The sequence below is a fragment of the Mustela putorius genome, unplaced genomic scaffold (genome assembly GCF_011764305.1).
Source record: "Mustela putorius furo isolate JIRA1106 unplaced genomic scaffold, ASM1176430v1.1 tig00000580_pilon_pilon_pilon, whole genome shotgun sequence".
In the NCBI taxonomy this organism is placed as follows: domain Eukaryota; kingdom Metazoa; phylum Chordata; class Mammalia; order Carnivora; family Mustelidae; genus Mustela; species Mustela putorius.
In genome coordinates, this window is record NW_025421423.1 from 6,578,527 (window position 1) to 6,599,892 (window position 21,366).

Below are 21,366 nucleotides of genomic sequence, written 5' to 3' on the forward strand. Positions count from 1 at the left end.
CAAGTTTTGCATTTCAGATTGTTCCCTAATTAACATGGCAGCCCAACGCAGACTTCTAAGCAAAACAGTGATCTGCCACATGGAAAACAAATCGGAGAAAGGCAGGCAGGAAAACAGAGAGCAGTTAGGAGACTTCTGCCGTGGTGCAGGTGAGGGATGAGGACTTGGACTAGAGTGGTGACAGTGAAGATGGCGATAAAGGGGCTTACTTGAGACATATTTTATAGAAGAAAAAAAATATGGCTTGTTGATAGAATGCTGCAGGAGGTGAGATGTGGGAGGCATGAAGGAGCCTTGGCAGTTTCTGGAATGAGTAACTGAATGGACAGAGGCGTCATTACCCGAGACGGGAAGCTCAGGAGGAAAAGCAGATTTAGGAGAGAAGATCAAAGGTTCCGTTTCTGACAAGTTAAATTGTGAGATGCCTGCAGGATATTCAAGTGGGGATGTCTAATGGGAAGGTAGATATATGGCTCTGGAGCTCAGGAGAGTCTGTGTAGAAATACAAATTTGCCAAAATACAGGCTATTTGAAGCCACTGTTATTGCTGGCTGTAGTGCTATTTTTGTTGTTGTTGTTGTTTGTTTGTTTTAAATGTCTGGCTGACTTTGTACTGGTTTATTTGGCTTCTCTTTTGAATACCCGAACCTATGGTTGTTGTTATATCTTTTAGTCTCTTATCTTAATTATCTCCTTTGATGGTTTCTTTCTAATTACATTGTAAAGGCAGAGCACTGCAACAGAAAGATGGAGATTCTGACTATTTGTGTGCCTTGGGAAAATCACTTAGGATCTCCAGGTATTAGTTTCTCATCTGTAAAAGAAAGGTATTGGTTGTTTCCAGTTTAAAAAAATCTATGATTCACTAATCTAAGAATTACCCATTAAGGTGTGTCTACTTTTTTAAGCCCATAAAGGATTCATAGTTGGACCACTGGGAAATTAGCTTAGATCAGATCTTGAAGGATATTCTGAAGTCCACATCATGTCCAGCAATTAACAGTTAAACCAAGTACTGTTAATGACAATCTCAGATATAGATACTATTGCTGTAATTTGACCAGTGTTTCTTCTGCACTTGTGGATATAGCATACAGAAAAGAAGTGGAAATTTAGATATTTACTCATCAAAGTACATCACGTTTGAATCCAAGACAAACCTGTCTTACTGCAAATTCCTACCAGAATGGGCACTCTTCAAGTGAACTTCTGCATATATTACAGTGAATTCTATGAGATGTAAAAAGCCTGGATTATTGACCAAAGGACACATGTAACAGCGTTTCTTCATGTTCTTCAAGGTAAAGCTATACAAAGCATCAACACAATCAGCACTTTTCCTTACCTCCGTGACAGCAAAGCTTCTCTTTCCACAGGGAACCATCTTGTACCACTTGTCATGCAACACATCCATAAACCCATGGGACTTGTACTGACTGATGAGCTCGGATATATTGGAGGTCAGTGGAGAGTTGGGCGGGAGACCAATGCCATACCCTAGAAGAGAATACAACCTCAGGTCAGCTTTTCACCTGAGAGCATCTGAAGAGGTGCCAGCACGCTTGTGTGATATTGCCATCAGTTCTGGTACCAAGGGCAGGGTGAGCTTTTATCATCTTTCCTTCAAAGGTCACAGAGAGGTCCAAGGTATGATTATTACACATCTGCTGCCTTTCTGAGTAGAAGAGATGAATCTGGAAAGGAGAGGAATGGGCTGTGCACCGTGTTCCAGGAACACATTATATTCCAAGGCCTTCTGCTTCCCTTCAAGATAATTTTGAGAAGATACCTTTGAGGCCTTTACCAGGACTAGGATTTTCTATTCACCTCTCCTAAAGTCCCTCCTCTGAACCTTAAACACACAAAATTGGATTAATTATAATCTTGGGTTTATGACGTTCTCTCATCATTGGTCATGCAGGACCCTCTTTTACTTTTGTCAATTTTTAATAATGAGACCATGCCTCAGTATAACATGAGAATTTAAACATCCACAAAAACTTATCACCCCACCCCAAAAAAAGAGTCAGGTAAAACCAAGTGTTGGGGGGTGACTGGGTGGCTCAGTGGGTTAAGCCTCTGCCTTCGGCTCGAGTTGTGATCTCAGGGTCCTGGAATTGAGCCCCATGTCAGGCTCTCTGCTTGGTGGGGAGCCTGCTTCCCCCGCTCTCTCTGCCTGCCTCTCTGTCTGCTTGTGATCTCTCTCTGTCAAATAAATGAATAAAATCTCAAAAAAAAACCACACAAAACCCAAGTGTTGGAGAAGATGTAGGTCCATAAGATCACATATGTTGCATCTGCAAATACAAATTGATATAACCATTGTGGAAAATAGTTTGCTATTTTTTCTTAAGATTTTATTTCTTTATTTGACAGAGAGCGAGATTAGGAGAGAGAGAGAGAGCACAAACAGGGGGAACAGCAGGTAGAAGGCAAGGGAGAAGCAGGCTCCCTGCTGAGCAAGGAGCTGGAAGTGGGCTCAATCTCAGGACCCTGGGGTCATGACCTGAGCCGAAGGCAGATGCTTAACCATCTGAGCCACCCAGGTGCCCTAAAATAGTTTGCTATTATTTTGTATAGTTGAACATCTATATGCTCTAAGACCAGTAATTTTAAGTACATTTCTAAAGAGCTCCACTACAACCACACCAGGAGATATGTATCAGAATGTTCTTAGAAGCACTGTTCATAATAGTAAAAATTTGGAAACAACCCAAATGTTCTTTGACAAGAGAATGGGTAAATAAATTGTGGAATATTACATCACTGGCATATTGTATATAGTGTGAAACATATGAAGTAGAACTACATGGGATAATATGGATGACTCCAAGCCATACTGACTACAAAAGATCCACCCCAGAAGATTACAGCATGAATCTATTGCATAAATGCAAACACATTCAAAATGAAATAGTGTATTTTTAGGAATTCGTATGTATGTGGCAAAAGTACAGTTAGAAGAAAATCAAGGAACTAATAAGCCCAACATCCAGGATAGCGGTTACTTAAGGCAAGAGAGGAAAGGGAAAGGACGAAGGAGTAGCACAAAGGTGGATGCAAAGTGTTGTCAGAGTTTTTTAATAACCAGCTTGGACTGCGTATCCTTGCTCTGTATGGCTTTACTTCCTTTCCAACCTGTTAATTCACTAGTAAGCTCTCTGATGAGCCATGTGAAAGAGCTAATTAACTACACTTTGTCTTTAGCTCTTGGACAGCATAGTCAAAAAAAGATATTTTGCCCTCAGGATGATTGAGGAAGATAAACTAAAAGTATAGCTCGTTCTTTTTTCACTGATAAAGACTAAAAGGCTGTCGAGAATTCAAAGATACTTCATGAAAACAAATACTTGCTATAATTATTTCTATCTTGAAATTTATTTCCGAGGACATTAGTTTTTGCTTTTGTTTTTATTGTGTATACACAAATCCTTTTTTTAAAAAAATGAGACTTGAGATGTGTTTATAAGCAACAAAAGAGAAGAAATAAATAAGGCAGAAAACGTTTTTGAGTTTTAAAGAGCTGTATGGTTTTTTCCCTGATAATTTTGTTTGTTCCCTAACAATGGCCAGTCAGGGAAGTGATGACAATGTCAAGAGCATGATTAGAATTTTCCATCCAAAGGGCTATTTTGACTGCCTACTTTGTGCCCAGTAGTTTTGGCTTGAAAAGCAAGACCGACAATGAAAGACTTTACATAGGCAGCCTGTTCTGCTGATGTTATCATTAAATAACATTTTTTATAATGGGCAACTAACCATAACGAAGTAACCAGTTTTCTTTAGAAACTTTTATTATAATGAATGCTATTTACAACTCAGTTGCAAGTTCATTCTTTCAGGACTTATTTACATGTCAGGCACAACCCTAGTCATGTGTATAATAATACGCAATGACTTACTGACTCACGCATTCATTATTCACTCATTCAACAATTACTTACTGAGTGACTAGGCACTGTGTTAACTGATCATGATTTAGTAATCAGCAAGGCAGAGGCAGTCCCTGCCATTATTATTAGTGCACCATGTAATGATTATTTCGTTACAAGTAAGATAAATGCCACGAGAGAGAACTGGGGCATATATAACACAGAGTGGGAGAACTTGGAACTGTCTGGTGGAAGTGGGTTGATTGTCAGCACAGTTATACCAGGTTTGCTGAATATTACCATATTTCTTCCCCCGGGGCAATAATTTTCAACCATTTCTGATATGTATTAAGAGATTACTATATACTATACACTATAATAAACTTTATATGTACCTTACCCCATCTTGTAGACCATGCACTAGACTAAGACTGTATACTATACTGTGGTCTATAGTTGAGTTAAATCATGCTGGAATTTAATAACTAGAATGTACTGAGTTCTACTGTGTACCAGATAATATACCACATGGGTCTAACTGCTATAAGAACTTATGCATAATATGTAATACTTTAGGAATAAGTAAACTGCCCAAGGTTACACAGCTCGTAATTGGCAAAGCTAGCATCTGAAAGTAGCTCTGTTTGAGTCTAAAGCCAATGTTCTTCCCAAGGTGTCCAGCATAACATGCGACCAAGCTAAAGGAATACTTGGCCTATCTCCTCCTCTTCAACACAAGCTCTATCACTACAATCATATTGATATAATCTCCCCAAACCGGGCAATGCAGGAAAAAACCACAATCATCTAAACTGAAGGTTTGTTTCCAGCAGACAAAATATATATTATTCATGGGCATATTTTGTTTATAAACTTTTCCTTAAGTTGTAGAAATATACTGTAAATATAGCCCTACCTGGTCCATGATTATATACAAGATGAGGATATTAACTAGCAAGGACACCCCCTGACTATATTGTTTCTTCTAAAAATCACCTCAAAGCCAACAATTCCGGTCCAGCTTAGTGTAATAATGGCAGGAATGTTTTCATCTGATATGCGCTTATTCCATACCTATTCATCTATTCATTAATTCCACAAACATGTGTTGAATGTTTATTCTGTGCCAGATACCCTGCCAAGGGCTACAGAGGTTTCCAAGTTAACTCGGACGCAGCTCTATCCTTATGAAGCTACGGGGGCATGAGGGCAATGGGCCAGACATAAATAACTACACAACATGGGAGGAAGTTACAGGACGTTTCTGGAAAACAAGATAGATGATGCATAAATTCAATAAAGGTCAAATATGAAAACTGGACACAATGAGGAGGATAGATAAAACTCTACGGATTTCACAGGAATGAGAACTTTCTACCTGATGGGAGGATGAGAAGAGGCATCGTAGACTGATTCTTGATAGTGGCATTTTGGGGTAGATGAGACAGAAATACGTGGTGTAAAGTTTAAAAAGCTGAAATTAATACTTATGATAAATCTATATATTCTAAGAATAGAATTTTGGCACTACAACAAAAGTACTAAAAATGCCTTAGGGAAAAAGCTATGTTGAAGTTACAGGGACATTTATAAAAAATTGCTACATAGGAAATAATAAATATTAAATCACTCTACTCCATCACGTCAAGGTTAATTTCCAATTGACTGCTAAAAATAGATGACTGTCCTTCTAAATTTTCTATTTTAATACATATATTATTGACATTTAGATGATTATTAGCATCAATAATAATTATGAGCTAAGTAAAACACACTAGGAATATAGAACAAGGGGAGACATTTCTCACAGGAAAAAAGTTATCTGGTGACTAGGAGAGGTATTTGTTAAAAGACATAAAAATCCATTTTATTCAGAAACCTAAAATAGTAAAACCTTGAAGGTTTCATTTCTGTCCTTCTCTTTATCAGTTGCTTTTCAAATTTGATTGTGTTCATTGGTCAAAGAATTCTTATTTTTAAATTGCTGACTCAACCTAGCAGCCTGAGTTGCTTTCATTATCATTAGAAACGTGGCTTTGCAATAAAGACGAGGTTGACTATTTTGTGGTTGATGGATGAAGCAAAATGGAATCCTTCAACCCTAAAGATGAAGGCATCAGGCACCCTGGAAATTGGATACAGCTTAATAGCCCAAGAGAACAATTTTCAGAACAGAATCCTGATCTTTTCCCCATGGATAAATCAGCTTTACTCAGCTAAGAGTGGGGGAAATATATTTTGGCTAGCAAATGTATAGTTAGAAATTCATAGACTAGAAGAATCTTCCTGAAATGTAGTTGGTAATAGATATTTTGAAAATGAGATCTTAGATAGGGTTAAAAAGGCTTCAGGAAAGAGAGATTAATTCATTTTTGCTGTCTGTCCTTGGAATACCACATTTAGCTACTCTGGGGCAATGGTTGAGAACATATTATAATAGCCCCAGCTGTAAAGTAGACTTTAAATATGAGTTTCCCTTACCCCCAGCACATGAGAGTGGAGAAAGAAGTATGTGGAAGAAGCTGAGATGTGTGAGGGTTATCTCTCCTGGGATAATTTTCTGGAGAATCACTCTCAGTCTATTAATTCAATATACTGAATAATAATAATTTGCTGGGCACTCCATGCTTGTCCATGCTTCACATGGATTATTTCACTTGACCTTCACAACTCCATGCTAGCTGTGGTATTCACAGACCCATTATGCAGATGAGGGGCCTGAAGAACAAAGGAAATGACTTGCTCCTGGGGTACAATGAGTTAACAGCAACTCTATTCTCACCCAAGCACTCAGACTCCAGAGCCAGTGCTCCAAAACACTGTATTAAATACTTAGTGTTAAGAAAGTAAAAGAATAAACTCAAAAAACAGGCAAAGGTCTTCGGCAGAAAGGTCACAAATCATTACTGTGCAGTTCCATTACTCTTTCTTCCTACTTGACCTTTATTGTCAGCTAACTCCAATGCATAAATTTGGGACATGTATTCATTTATCTCAACACTTTCTTTTTTTTCCAGAGCACACTATACGTCTTTGTGTCCCTGGGTGTACGGTATTTAATATGACGAATTCTAAAGAGTTTCGGTTTGCTGTGCTGAGTCCTCATGAAAAGGTTTTAAACTCAAAGTGGAGCCACCGGCTCACACTGGCCTCACCTTTATCTTTTAAGCCTAAATAAATGCAGACTGGTGGAGTGGGGAGGGGAGGGCAGTTGGTACCAGGAGCTGGTGTGATATCAGTACTATATAAAGTGAATGAACATTCAACATGAAGCAGTCAGTCAATGGACCACTCTTCCCTCCTAAGTTCACAAAGCCATGTGAGCACCTGGGAAAGTATATACAGATATCAGGGTCCCTTGATGAACTGCAACAGTCGTTGAATTAGATACTTATTTCAAATTTAACCTTCTGAGTTACCTAAGGTTATACATCACCTATTATATAACTGTTATGCAGCAGACACAGATACATATATAAAACATTCCTGTAAGCTAAAAGGGTAAGACTTGTTCATAAATTGCTTTCATCACATTTTTATGCCTTTAAAGTTGAATTAATTAATAAGTCTGCATTTTTGTAAGTTCAAGAAACATAAATGTTGTCAAAGCATATAATATTTTTAAAAATGTCTTCAAGAGAAATATTCCCTAAAAATTTATGAGATTAACTTTTTTTTTTTTAAAAGCAGAGCTCAAGGGGTGCCTTGGTGGCTCAGTCATTAAGCGTCTGCTTTTGGCTCAGTTCATGACCCCAGGGTCCGGGGATCAAGCCCCACATATCCCTACATCAGGGCTCCTTGCTCAGCAGGGAGTCTGCTCCTCCCTCTCCGTTGGCCCCTCCCCCTGCACATGCTCATGCTCTCTCACTGTCAAATAAATTTAAAAAATCCTTAAAAAAAAAAAAGAAAGCAGGGATCAAGACTTTTACTAGTATCTCTATCACATTGTAACAAATTTAAGTATCCTCCCTTTGTGTGTCACCAAGTTCTGTTTTTAGGCTGTGAACTTGGTGGCAGGGACAGTACTGAATTAAATTTTCTGATTTTCACCTCACCCAGAATAAACCAGCAGTGTTTTTTTTTTTTTTTAAGAATAAACCAACAATGAGGGGAATGCTTTCTATTCAGATCTGTGGTTTTTCTGTTCTCTTGCAGAGAGAGCTCTTTCATGCGCCATTTTGTGCTCATCCCCTTTGAAAACAATGTGGTGTGTGGAGAAGATGGGAACTTTAAGAGCTAAGGCTCAGCAGCACAGACGGAAATGTAAACAGGGAACCAGTGGGGAGTTAATTGTGTGGCATCTGGCACTGGGGTCTAGCAGAGGCAAACAAGCCATCTCACCACTGTCTTTTGACAAGCTAGGTTTGCCCCCTGAAGACAAAGGTGGAGAATGGAGTCCCTCATTCTTATGCCCGCTGCAAATGATTCATTGTTAGTAGTTGCTAAAGGCAAGAGGGACCTCAATTACCCAGTATATCTAGGACAGAAAAGAAATGTAACATCCTTTGCATATCCCCAGATGCCACAAAAAAAAAAGAAAAAAAAAAAGGGATTTTTCCATTGTTACACCAAAATGGGGTTATATAATAAATGTTCTTTTGGTTTTTCTTGACTTTTTTCTTTTTAGACTTTTCTATCTCAAATTGTAGTTTTAATAGAAGACAACTACCATTAAATCTCTCTGTTCCTGAGTTCTATCCCTGGTTCAGGTGGAGGTCACTTTGCCTGGAGAAAAGATTGATTTCTCTTAGGAGAAGGCTCAGAGAAACAACATCAGCTCTTACACTCTCATTCATCACAAAAACAAAGACCAAAGTAGAAAATTTGGTGATATGTTTAGGAGAGACAGAGATCAACTGTGGCTGGGAAAATGGAATCAGAATAGTTTTGATACGCTAGTTAACATACAGAAAAGCAGAGTTTTCTGCAAATAGGACTTGGGTACCCTCACAGGATTGTCTGAAGTCAAAGTGTTTTTTGACAAGTAAGCATGGCTGTCTTGAGATCCAGCATGTACTGTCAGAGAAGGGAAGCTGGGAATTGGTAGATGTGAAATTTGCTGGTTCAAACGATCAGTTCCATATATCAACAGTTGTCCAGAATGAAAGGAGCAACTGACAAAGCAATCCTTCTTTGCCCCTGAAGTTTGATGGATTGGTTGATCAAGTTGGGAGCAAAAATGTGCTGCCAGTGGGGGAGAAAGGCAAACCTGAGGTCCCAAAAAAGGTTTTGTTTAGGACTCTTAAAGGTTACTTAGGTATAGAAAAAAAGTTCTTTTTCTATTGTTTTCCCACCTCGTGGAAAAAAAGCAAAACAAAACATTTATTTAGGAACCATGAGATTTGGATTCTAATTCCAGTATTATCATTTAATTGTGTGATTATGAAAAACTGATGTAATGTCCCTGGGCTTTCTTGTGGACAACAGGAGTAGATTGGATTAGATCAACACTGAGGTCCTTCCAGTTGTAGAATGTGATCATTCTAGTTTTTGCATCAGATTCATTACAGGAATTAGAAAATCCAGATAAAAGCAAAATTGGACTCCCCATTTGTTACACTATGCCCCCATTCTCAGATATCTGAAGCAACATCATCTGGGTAACAACAATTGTTGTTGTTGTTTGAACAATTGGATAAATTAATTTTTATGGAGTAGGTGAAAAATAAATTCCTAGCTTCAGCAACTTAAGAGCTAAGTGCTTATGAGCTGAAAATAAAAACAAGGGAAGATGAATAGCTTTTTGCCTCTGACTCTGGCATTTGTGACTTGCTAGGTTGGCAAAGTGAGCATATCCTGAGTCAGAGCGAACTGAGAGTGACTGTCTCAGACCTTCTATAGCAAATGGCTTCCCCACGGTTAGAAGTTTGCAGTCAGCATCTATTGATACTTCATAATCCAGGAGGGCCTTGTCCATGATGAAGGCGTCTAGTTTCTCTGGATCATTCCTATATTTAAGACCAAGAGAGGAAAAGAGAAAAATGATTCATTAGTAGACAGAAAAGGTTGACAACTGGCTTTTGTTTAGGGGACAGAAATCTGGAAAGAAAGGGCGGCCCAAGCCAGGTAGCTGCTGACTCAGCCTAGTTGACGTCTCACTGACCCGTGGAGAACAGACCCGGGGAAACAGATACTCTTCTAAGAGAGCATGACATCTTTCCAATGATTTATCTACCCGTTCCTTTTCTTACTTCTAAATTCAACAATAAAGCCAGAGTGACTGAATTGAATGGGAAGGTTCAATTCTCTTATATAAACTGAGAGACTCGTTTGTGCGACGCACAAACTGACTGTTCTCCACACACAGGATCACTCACCATGGCTGGGGGGTCGGTGGTATTACCCCATTTTAGCAGATGAGGTAACTGAGGCTCAGAGAGTCAAAGTAACCTGATCCAGGTTACATAGCTAGACAGTGTTGTGGGTCAGGTGGTTTCATTAATCAATGTATGGAAATTTTTATTTCTTTCTGTCGTGATCACTATCATGTTCTCCAGAGATCAGGAATCAATTCATATTTAGGAATACATACTAAGGAAATACAAATCTATCTATATCTAGCAGTCCTGGGGAAAAGGGAGATAAAAGATCTCTTTAAAGTCCATGGGCCAGCATTCATTAACTGGAGGGTGAAGTGATCTATAGGTAATAGATCTTAGTGGTCTGCTTTATTAATATATCTCCAGAGATTCATGTTTCACTCCCAACCTAGGGGGCGATTCAGGCAGGAATCATTTAAGGTAGGTGTTCCTGGTTTGTATCAGAGAATCAGATGTGAACTGGGCTCAAGGTGCCAACAGGCGCCTTGTGCGTCCTTCATGTGTTCTCCCCATTTTTTAAATGTAGGCACAGGAATGGTCGGGAGGAAGGTATGTCTCAGCACTGGCTGGATTCTCAATTACAAAGGAGGCAAGGAAGGGGGAATCTTAAAAGGAACTGTTTAGGGTGTATGCAATGATTCTTGTTTTCAGCCACCTCAAATCCTTTTTGGAAGGGGGTAGGACATACAGCCATTTAAGAAAGGCCCTCAGGGCTGTCCAAACATCTTGGCAAAGAGAAAAACTCTTCTCTATTCCATCTAGACTCAATCTTTCCCCTCTGAGAGCCAAAAATGAGTCTACTGGAATTCAATAGAGTGGAGTGGTGTTAAACTCCGAACAGAGCAAGGCTAGGGCCCATCGAAAATCTGAAAAAAAAAAAAAAAAAAAAAAAAAAAAAGACACCCTTAGACACCTCTAAGATTCATCAGTGGGAAGGAAGTACATATTGGCATGGATGGCTTTGTCTGGGCCATACACGGACACAGAGTAAATAGGTCAACTTCCCTTTTCTTGATGCCATTGACCATTGCTTCCTCTTTCTACTCTTCCAGCCTATTGAAAATGTATTCCCTTTTCCAGGAGCATTGGATTGAAGTCATAATGAGACCTGTGTTTAACTCTAACCAAAATAAAACACATCTCCCAGTTCCACAGCTGTGGGAAGCTTCAGAAAGGGTTGGGGATGTGAACTGTCTCCTAGGAGCTGATGATGAGGAACCTTAATGGAATCTTGGCAATAAAATAAAAATCAAGCTGAAAGATGTTTCTCCAATAAAAGTTTTACTGTCACAATAACAAAATGTGCCTTGGGAGCTACATAGCAACTAGTCACCATTTACCAGTACTCTGCAAATATATGAGGTAGCAATAGTAATAGAAAAAATATTGGGGTTCAGTTTTTCTAAGCAGTAATTACTGAGGTCTGGTCTCAGTGGTATCCTTAAATAATCACTCCTGATTCTGGACTGCAAAGTGACGTTAGTTATGACAGGTCTCTACTGCACAGGAAGGCAAGAAGTAATTAGCTCACAGACTCCCCTGGGGTCCCGAGTCACTGGTGAGCAAGTGGTTGTGTGTGATCCAGGTAAAATGACTGGCTGAATCATCCTTACACTTGGCAGGGCCCCCAATTGTTTCTCCCATTACAGAATCATGCTCTGCCTTTTTGAGAATTCATTTAATTATACATATGCCACAAAATAATATATATACCACAATAACATATACTCACAGAGGGCTCTGGAAGTGTGTTCTGCAGGCCAGGGCTCTGGGATGCCAGGGGGTTAGTATGAGGACTGTCGTTTCTTGGGAGTGGTGGCTAAGAGCACTGGAAGTGACTTATGTATCTGCCTATATTCCAATGTCACCTCCACCAGCAAATCACCTGGGGAACTTGTTAATATGCAGTTTCGGTGGGGTGTGGGGGTGGGGAGTGGGGGTGGGGCTGGCAGTCAGCATTTTTCACAAACTCCCAAGGCTAACAGGATCAGGGATGCTGCTGGAACATGGACTATTCTTTGAACATCAAGGACCTCTTTTCTCTTATGGTTCCTAGAGTGGGCTGCAGCAGCAATTGGATTCTAGGGACCTGGTTCTAGTCCCAACTCTGCTACTTGCTGACTAAATTACTATGGACAAGTTGCTTCTTTAAGGTCTCAGCTTCTTCACTGGTGCCTGCTTCTCTAATGATTTCATTTCTCCAAGCTAGAGTGGGGACAACTCAGGGCCTTCTCAGGTGTAGCCTCCAGAATAAATGAGTACCCTGAGTGGAACTGGGGACTGTCACAGGACTGGCACATCTCACTCTTTTCACATGGCCAGAAGAGCCCAGTTTGTCAGCGATTACTGTCTAGTGGGGAGCCACTGCCATGACCCTGACATCTTCTCTCTCTTAGTCATGAATTTGCCTGCCAGGAGCAGAGAGAAGAGGAGCTGGCAAGCAAAGGAGCACTCAACTCTGTGTTAGAGAGGGAGTCGAATATTCTAATGTTCTTGCAAAACCAAAAGAGTCATTTCATAATGCAAAAGTAGCATTTCATCCTACACAACTTGGCAAATCTGAGAGCACAAGCTTTCCTCTCTAGACTCTATAGGGTCCTATCGAGCTCTTCAGAAACACATTAGCTCTTATGTCTCATGCAATTATTCGTTTGTTTTCCTTCTTCCCTAAGAGAATTTGAGGTGGCAAGTCCTCTGTCCACTGGGAAGATTACTGTGGTTGACCATAGGTAAACCTGTTTCCTGAGGCTGCATGATTTTAGGGAGTGGAGGCTTGAATGTATGTCACTGTCCTGAGACTATCAGGCACAAGGGAGAGGACTGCTCACGCTTACACCGTGGAACTTATCAGGAGCTATTCATTCCCTTCTCCCAGGCAGACCAGAGGAGCAGATCGGTAACTGCACTGCCCTCCTTTGCATTGAGCTTCGCTGAATTACAGGCTCTGATAATCTGCCATGGCGATGTGATTGCTCTTGATTGCTTCTCATAAATTCTGATGGGAAGGATGCAGGCATGGGAATCATTGCCTTTTATCTTATTTCCTTTCTACAGGAAATCTCCAAGATAAATTCCATTTCCTTGTGGCAAGAGGAGACGGTCCATGGGCTTAGAGCTTCACTGTGAAGGCAAGGGCTGCTTTGGGACACTTTATCCTCTGGCCACATTCCCTGAGGGTTTGATCATTTCAGCACTGTTGTTTTCTGAAGTGATGTCAGGCCCACATTTACTTCCCCCACCATCTGCTACACTAATGACCCCACTGGCACTTCGAGCAAAGCTACTGCCAACTGGGGATGATGCAGGTAACTGGTAATCTAGGCCACATAATTAAATGCACACTATTCCGTAATGCTTTCTCCATCTCACACAGTGTGAGGTATTACTGAATACACAGTGGGTATATTTAGCTATCATTAAAAAAAAAAAAAAACCCAACAGATACTACATATATATCAGTAGCTAAGACTTCTCTTTCATTGAGAACTTTCTAGACTTGAGGTTGACACTCACTTCAGATACTCCACTCCGTCAGGGGTGGCTGGTACATTGTACCTTCTCATATACTCATGCATCTCTGGGAAGCTTTGCCTCACATAATCTTCAGCACTGCTTTCCCGGACAGTTCCAAAGCGGAAGCCTTGAGAGGGATGATGCAGCTATGAGGGAGAAAGAAATGTCTTTAATATAAATTATTCTTAGGATTGTTTTCAAAAATTTCCTCTTCCATCACTCTTTGGAATTGAATAGTGATTTAGAATTTTTCAAACACACATGTCATAAACACCTACACAGAAATGTGCAGACGTGGACATGCCCTTTCATACCCCAGTTTTCACAGAAGTAATTGTTTCATCTTCAGAAGCAAATGTATGGAAACAACAAACAGAAAACATAAAACAGGTTTCTGCTTTACGCTGAGAACTTATCAGACTTCTTTAGACACTGTATAAATTGGCATGCAGAACCAGCCTCATTATCATAAATTGCATACTGGAGAAAGTATAAAGATAATAAATTAAAGGTTGTGCTTCTCCTTGGTTGGAACTACACAAAGAATAAGTTAAAACTCTGTGTCCTGAGACTGAACTATACCTTACCTAAAGTAGTGAATATATCTTTTTTTTTGGGGACTCTCCATTTTGTACTACATTTTAAATTTGTTAAATTTACTTTTGGTATAATTATGAAATGATCTCTTTTCTTTAGATAAATCTAACTGTATTTTCCAGTGCTGAGTCATGCTATACCTTTGCTCAAATGGAATGGGATGTAATAAGGCAGTTAGGAGACACAGAGGAGAAGGGTATCTGGGGTAGACCCACTACTACAGTTCTGCAGGGTGTGGGACCTTGCAGTGAGAAGTAGCACAGGAGCTCTGCAGAGGCTTTCTGTCACCAAGAACAATAAATATACAGCACATGCAAAATTACTGTTGTGAAAGCTGTACAGAAGTGTTAATGTAGCATCTAGATTTAGGATTATTTCCAATATAAGAATGAACTGGGATTGGGCCATGTTATAAAGAGAGTAGAATACCCTATAGTCGGGAGTATTTCAGAGAGGATACTCTTCCACAACTGTCACATTAGATTTCTTGCACTTTTTTGTTCTGCTTCATGTTGACATATTTGATGTCATTGCTTCTGACCTAAAGTCCTGGAACAGGAATCCATGGAGGGGCTTTGTGAAGTTTATAAAGCTCCTGAAATTGTAGGCAGCGTTTTACCTAACTATGTTTGTAATTTTCTTCTATGAGAAAAATAGTACAGTTTCATGTTTTAATAATTTTATTATTAACCCTGAAAGGTGAAGGGTTTGTTTATAACCCTGAAAGGTAAAGAACTTGCTGCATATGGCAACTTATATTTAAGATGAATTAGCTTTGTCACATGCTAAAATTATAACAATATGGTAAAAATATAACATGCTTATGCTAAAAATATAAAATAAAATTTTGTTAATAAAATTAACAATAATTAGGGGGGTGGGGTTATGGACATTGGGGAGGGTATGTGCTTTGGTGAGTGCTGTGAAGTGTGTAAACCTGGCGATTCACAGACCTGTACCCCTGGGGATAAAAATATATGTTTATAAAAAATAAAAAATTAAAAAATAAAATAAACAATAATTAATACATTTCATGGCACAACCTTATAGAATATTATACAATGTCTAAATCGTGTTTTGAAGCATATTTAATGAAACAAGGTAAAATGCTCATATGACAAATGGGAGAAAAAGCTTTTGTATGTTATGATCAAATTAAATTATCTATATAGTTACTTTAAATGTTATGACCCCCAACACAGATATTTCTCTCTCTCACACACACACACACACACACACATACACACACGCCTTCGAAGAAAATGTATTGAGATATTAACAGTGATTGTCCCACTGGTGGTGAAATGACAAGTGTACTTATTTATTTACAGATTTATGGAAACATGCCTCATGTTTATAAGTAGAAAAAGTTTATTTTATGATCAGCAAAGCAAATCCCTCACTAACTTATTCAATATTTACTGAAGGCCTACTTTGCACAACTTTCAAAGTTACTGGGGCCACAAAGGCAAGTTCCTGCAATCACTGCCACGCGGGAACTCACCATCTGCTTGTTTTTTTTTTATCTATTTTGGAGATCCCACTGTTGAGTAGGTGATTAGGTAATACTCTTGTGTTTAATGCAATTGTGCCATACACTGAACAAATTCTAATGTTCTGTGCCAGCAAAAATGTTCTGAGGTATCAACAATAATAACAATAGCTAACATTTACCAAATCTTTATTATGTGCCAGACATGGTATTTTGTTCTTTACGTGCATTACCTTGTTTATTCCTTGTAACAACTTCATGAAGAAGGCACTGTTATTACTTCCTTTTTAAAGATTAGTGGACTGAAGCTCAGAGAGGTAAAGTAACTGGCATAAGATGACACAGAAGTAGTAGGAACTGAATTAGAACCCAGGTCTGCCTGATTATCAACCACATCAGTCTGCCTTGCAGCTGATGGCAGAAACTGGAGAGAAGATGCCTATTAGAATAAATTCACTCGTCTTTTAAAATATTCTCTTTTAGCCTTTGGCCCACTTGTATTCTCATGTTAGTGAATTGTGGCTTAAGTGTGGCTTAAGTAAGGCAAATCTAACAGCATTCTGTCTGCCCATCACCTACTCATTTTTAAGGCCAATATCAAGACATGGTCTTATTTCACTTCACCCTCCTATCTAGAACAAAAACCGAAACAACTTACTTTCTATCTATCTGTGCTGGTACAGCACCTTGCATGAACCTAATACATAGTCTAGCTACTTATTTAACCATATTTCACACTTAAGCATTACTTCCTTTGATCCTCCCAAGAAACTTAGGAGGTATTTCTATTATCTTCCCTTTATAGATGAAGAAAACTGAAGATCAGAAAGTTTGTCATTTGCCCCAAAATCAGAGAGCTAGTAAATGGTGGACCTGGGATTTGAACCCACGCAGTCTGATGGAAAAGAGTGTTTTCCAACACTGTGAACATTGCTTCTGATACTATGTCATACTCACTCTCGGTGTGACCATTACAAAACTTGCTACTTTTGTGTCTGGCAGTGAGCTAAGGGCCTTAAATATTTTTAATTCTTACAGTAATCCTGCAAGGTAGACATTTTTGTGTTCTACAGATTAAGATGCTGAGGTTTGGATAGTTAAAGCGACAATCAAATTCTCACAATCAGCAGTTAGCAAGACTCAGCCCATGTTCTTTTCCACAGCAAGGAGACTGAGTTTTATTTATTTGAGTATCACAGAGACCTATAGGACACTTGGCACCTGACAGGTGTGCTATAAGTGTTTGCCAAATTAACTCACTTTACCACTTGTCTTACTGTCTCTCCTCCCCATCTGCCTTCTCTCAGTTCATTCAGCCCTTCCCTAACTTGCTGTCTGTGTGGCACCCTCCTTCCATGAGGCCTCCCAGTACACACATTTTCTTTGCCAGAACCTATCACAGCTGCATTTTTCTAAGAGAGAGAGGGAGAGCACCTGCATGATTTGGGTGGGAGGGTCAGACGGACAGGGGGAGAAAGAGAATCTCAAGCAGGTTCTACGTCTAGCATGGAGCCCAATGCAGGGCTCAGTCTCATGACCCTGGATCATGACGTGAGCCGAAATCAAGAGTCAGATGCACTTAACTGACTGAGCCACCCAGATACCCCTGCACTTCTTAAATTTAATTGTGTAATAGCTTAATGTCTAGACTTTCAGCTTTTTCACTGGACTGGAAGCAGTGTGTGATGAGCCACTGTAGTCCAATGCCTTTTATCATGTAGTTGTTCAATTAAAATGCTTGACAATAACCACTCTTTGAACCCAGAGGGAAGTGAGAACTTTGTCATCCCACTTAGTACAAAAGGGGCTAACAATTAGAGCTCCAGCTTTCTAAATGAACCCTCCTTTTAGGGTAAAGGGATCTTAGGCCAGTAATTAAAAGACTTTTGTCTTATGTATGAAAAGAATGCCCTTTAGAAGTCCATTTTCTTAAGGCACCTGGCTGGCTCAGTTGGTTGAGTGGCTGGCTTTTGATTTCAGCTCAGGTTATGATCTCAGGGTCCTGGGATTGAGCCTCTCATCAGGCTCATCAGGGAGCTTGCTTGAGGATCCTCTCTGCCTCTCCCTCCCCCTGTCCGTGTTCTCTCTCTCTCTCAAATAAATAAATCTTGGGGAAAAAAAGTCCATTTTCTCACATTATTCTGTACAATACTTTTACAAGCTACAAACTATGTCTAGGCAAACCCTGACCCTCTTTTCTCTGCTGAGTGCATTAGTACTTCATTTCTTCCTATGTCGCAGGATCAGTGAACCAGCAGATTCAGGCTCACATTCCAGTGGAGTACTAGCCCTTTTTCTTCTTTTCCATGCCTTTCAGTTGCCTTTTGCTTATGGGCTCCCATATAAAGGAAGAGTTTTGAGGTTCTGAAAAGGGAAAGTTTCTTCAAAACTAACACAAATATGGGCACCTGGGTGGCTCACTTGGTTAAGTAACTGCTTTAGGCTCAGATCATGATCCTGGAGTTCTGGCATCGAGTTCCACATCGGGCTCCCTGCTTGACACAGAGTCTGCTTCTCCTGATGGCCCTTCTCCTCTCATGCACTCTCTCTCTCAAATAATAGATAAATAAAATCTTAAAAACAACAACAACAACAACAAACAACTAACACAAATAACCAGGCTCCAATGGGAGTAGTATTTTATTAGCCTGACAGGGACCCCACTCTACCTTGAAGATGTTTTACAAACACTGCCAACCTCTTTGGTCCAAGCCACCACCATTTCTGCCCTCTGCATACTACCTCTCTTCCCCTCCAGTCCAGTCAGAGTTATCTTCTTGGAGCCCAAAGCTGATCACCTGTCAGTTGCTTAACACCTGTCAGTGGCTCCCCCACTGGCCTTGGAATAAAAGTGGTCTTCTCATGGGAACTCCAAGATTCAACATGACCTTGCTCTGCTTTTTCCTCTCCAGCCCCATCTCCCCATTCTCCTCCTGGTCCTCTAAGCTTTAGCCGTTCTCTCTGTTCTTCCAGCATAAACTTTTTGCTTGATTGATCAGAGCTCTTGCCCACAGTCTTCACTCTGCCTAGAATGCTCTTTTTCCTCAACCATACCTTTCCTTTGTATATTGCTTCCCCAGAGAAGCCTTCACTGCCCCTTAGACTAGATTAGGCCACCTGACACACTCTTCCATTATACTCTGCCATAGTATTGACAAAACTTGGAATTATTGGTGCAATGTTTGCTTTTGCTGTTAGCTTGTAAGTTCCATGATGGCAGGACACATGCCTACCTCATTTGAGTGCTCATAAGTCATCAGCAAATGTCAGCTACTATTACTATCATCATCATCATGGAACAAATACAGTGCTTGGCATACAGCTGATGCCCAATAGACATTGGCATAGTAAGTCATCACTATTAACATAAAATTCTCTTAGGTTAGACACGTTACAAACTTGATACTTTTGTCACATTTCCTGTTGTCTTTCTTTCCCTTTAAAAATTAGTTTTTTCCCTTTATCTTAATTCTTTTGAAGCAATATATTCCTTTTTATTTCTGCGTCTGAGATTCTAATGGAAAAAAATAATGGGCTACTCAGGCAGTCACTGAATAATGGAAATAGAAAAGGGATCTACGAAGCAACTGACATGACCCAATGGACCAGCAAAGTTCCATCCTGTGTGTCCACGTGGTGTGTAACTCAAACAGCCAGGGATGTCAGAAAACTTGCATCAAGGAGGGTGGATAAAAGTTTACAAGGGACTAAAGCAGTTGCGCTGCTTTTATAACCATCACCAGGAAGTCCCAGGGAGAGAAAAATTCCTTTAACGTTTCAGCTAAGTGTTTCTCCAGATTTTCTAGTTCTGTTTACATTTGTTTCAACCTCTTTAGGCCTTGGGGAGATAGCTAAGGTTGAACTATATATTTGTATGTGAGCTGTTCAGTATTAATGGAATACTCTACCTAGAGCACCTGCATGGAGAATAATCAGACATGCATTCCGCAGAAAGCAGAGAAGTGGCTCAAAACAAAACGGACCCAAGGAATGATCAAGGGGCTATGTTCAAGGAGATATAATGCTTTAGGAGATATAATGCTTTAGATTAAAAAACAGTCTAAATGTTGGGTATTTTCTTTACTTTTCTTCTTTTTTTTTTTTTTTAAAGATTTTATTTGTTTATTTGACAGAGATCACAAGTAGACAGAGAGGCAGGCAGAGAGAGAGAGAGGGAAGCAGGCACCCTGTTGAGCAGAGAACCCGATGCGGGACTCGATCCCAGGACCCTGAGATCATGACCTGAGCTGAAGGCAGCGGCTTAACCCACTGAGCCACCCAGGCGCCCAATGTTGGTCCACATTTGTATTTATCTGAGATTGTACTTTAATAAATGGAATGGAATGTTTAATGTTCTTTGGAATTCGGTGGACATGGCCATTCTTAACCTGCTCTGGAATGGGATATACTAGTTATTGAGACCACAGATCTCCCCATGCCATTATTTTATCCACTTAAAACATCTGTATTCGATAATATGGAGTGGTCTAGGAGTTCAGAAGGGCTTCAAAAATCATCTACTATAATCATCCACTGATTTCTGAATCCTTTATGGCAAAGCTAAACATACCACCTGGCGTTTAAAATGTAGATTCTGATTCATTAGGTCTAGGTTGGAGCCTGAAAGTGTGCATTTCTGACAAGCTGCCAGGTGATCCTGACACTCGGTTCGTGGACCAGACTTTGAGTAGCAAGGCTTATTTATAACATCAGTATTAAGTGCCTGTTAAATCTTTGATTGAATGTCTTCAGAGAAAAGGAAGTCACTATTCTTAAAGCCTATCTTCTGTAAAGGAAAGATGACTCTATGTCCCACCTAATCAATCCATCCATTTAAGTATATAATAATAATGAAATAACTGAATATTTTTGTATATTTACTACATGTTATACATTGAGTGGGATTACAACTCTTATGATTATATATGAAGGGTTAAGATTCAGGGAGCTTCAGCACATTCTGTAAGATCAGCAGAAAGTGCTAAATGAGGCTTTGACTCTGACTCTGTAAGACTTGAAGCCCTCACCCTATCCAGCACTACATTCTGCCTTTACAGACGTGTTATTGTCCAAGTTTTAACTTTAAATAAGCACACCTGTCTGTGCTACAATTTCAAAACCTTTTTGGTTCTTAGAGTTGCGGTCATATAATTTATATTGCAAATGAGGACACTTCTCCAAAAGGGGTCACTACTGATTATTACAGAGGCAACAGGCACACTAAGATGCTCCCAGCAAACAGGGATGTGCGTTCACTGAGTAAGTACTCACACCCTGAAGACTGGAATAGAGAAAAACGAGACTGGAAACAATGTTCCTGAGCCCTGCTCAGTCTTTCTCTAATGTGAATTACTGAGTACATTTTATGTTGTAATTCTTCTCTCTGTGTGTGTGCGTTACTTCTATTTTCTTCTACAAAAGCTAGGCTCTGCATTTATAGTCAAGCATTTTACTTCCTCTTTTCATTTTTATTCTGAAGACCTCTATGTTAGGTCAGCTAATCTCTATCAACAACATTCTCTGACATCATGTTTAATTTATATGACCTTTAGCCCGGGTGCTTCTGACAACT

At 39.7% G+C, this 21,366-nt stretch overlaps 1 protein-coding gene across 2 annotated transcripts in view; it reads right to left on the bottom strand.

Moving 5' to 3' along the window:
• Positions 1 to 21,366, bottom strand: part of GRIN3A (glutamate ionotropic receptor NMDA type subunit 3A) — a 162,668-nt gene that overhangs the window by 38,721 nt on the left and 102,581 nt on the right. For both annotated transcript variants that reach the window (XM_004747723.3, XM_004747724.3), the window contains exons 4-6: positions 13,706 to 13,851; positions 9,705 to 9,820; positions 1,346 to 1,497 (exon numbers count right to left, since the gene is read on the bottom strand). In XM_004747723.3, the coding sequence (XP_004747780.1) occupies positions 1,346 to 1,497; positions 9,705 to 9,820; positions 13,706 to 13,851 (414 nt within the window). The remainder of the gene's footprint in view (positions 1 to 1,345; positions 1,498 to 9,704; positions 9,821 to 13,705; positions 13,852 to 21,366) is intronic.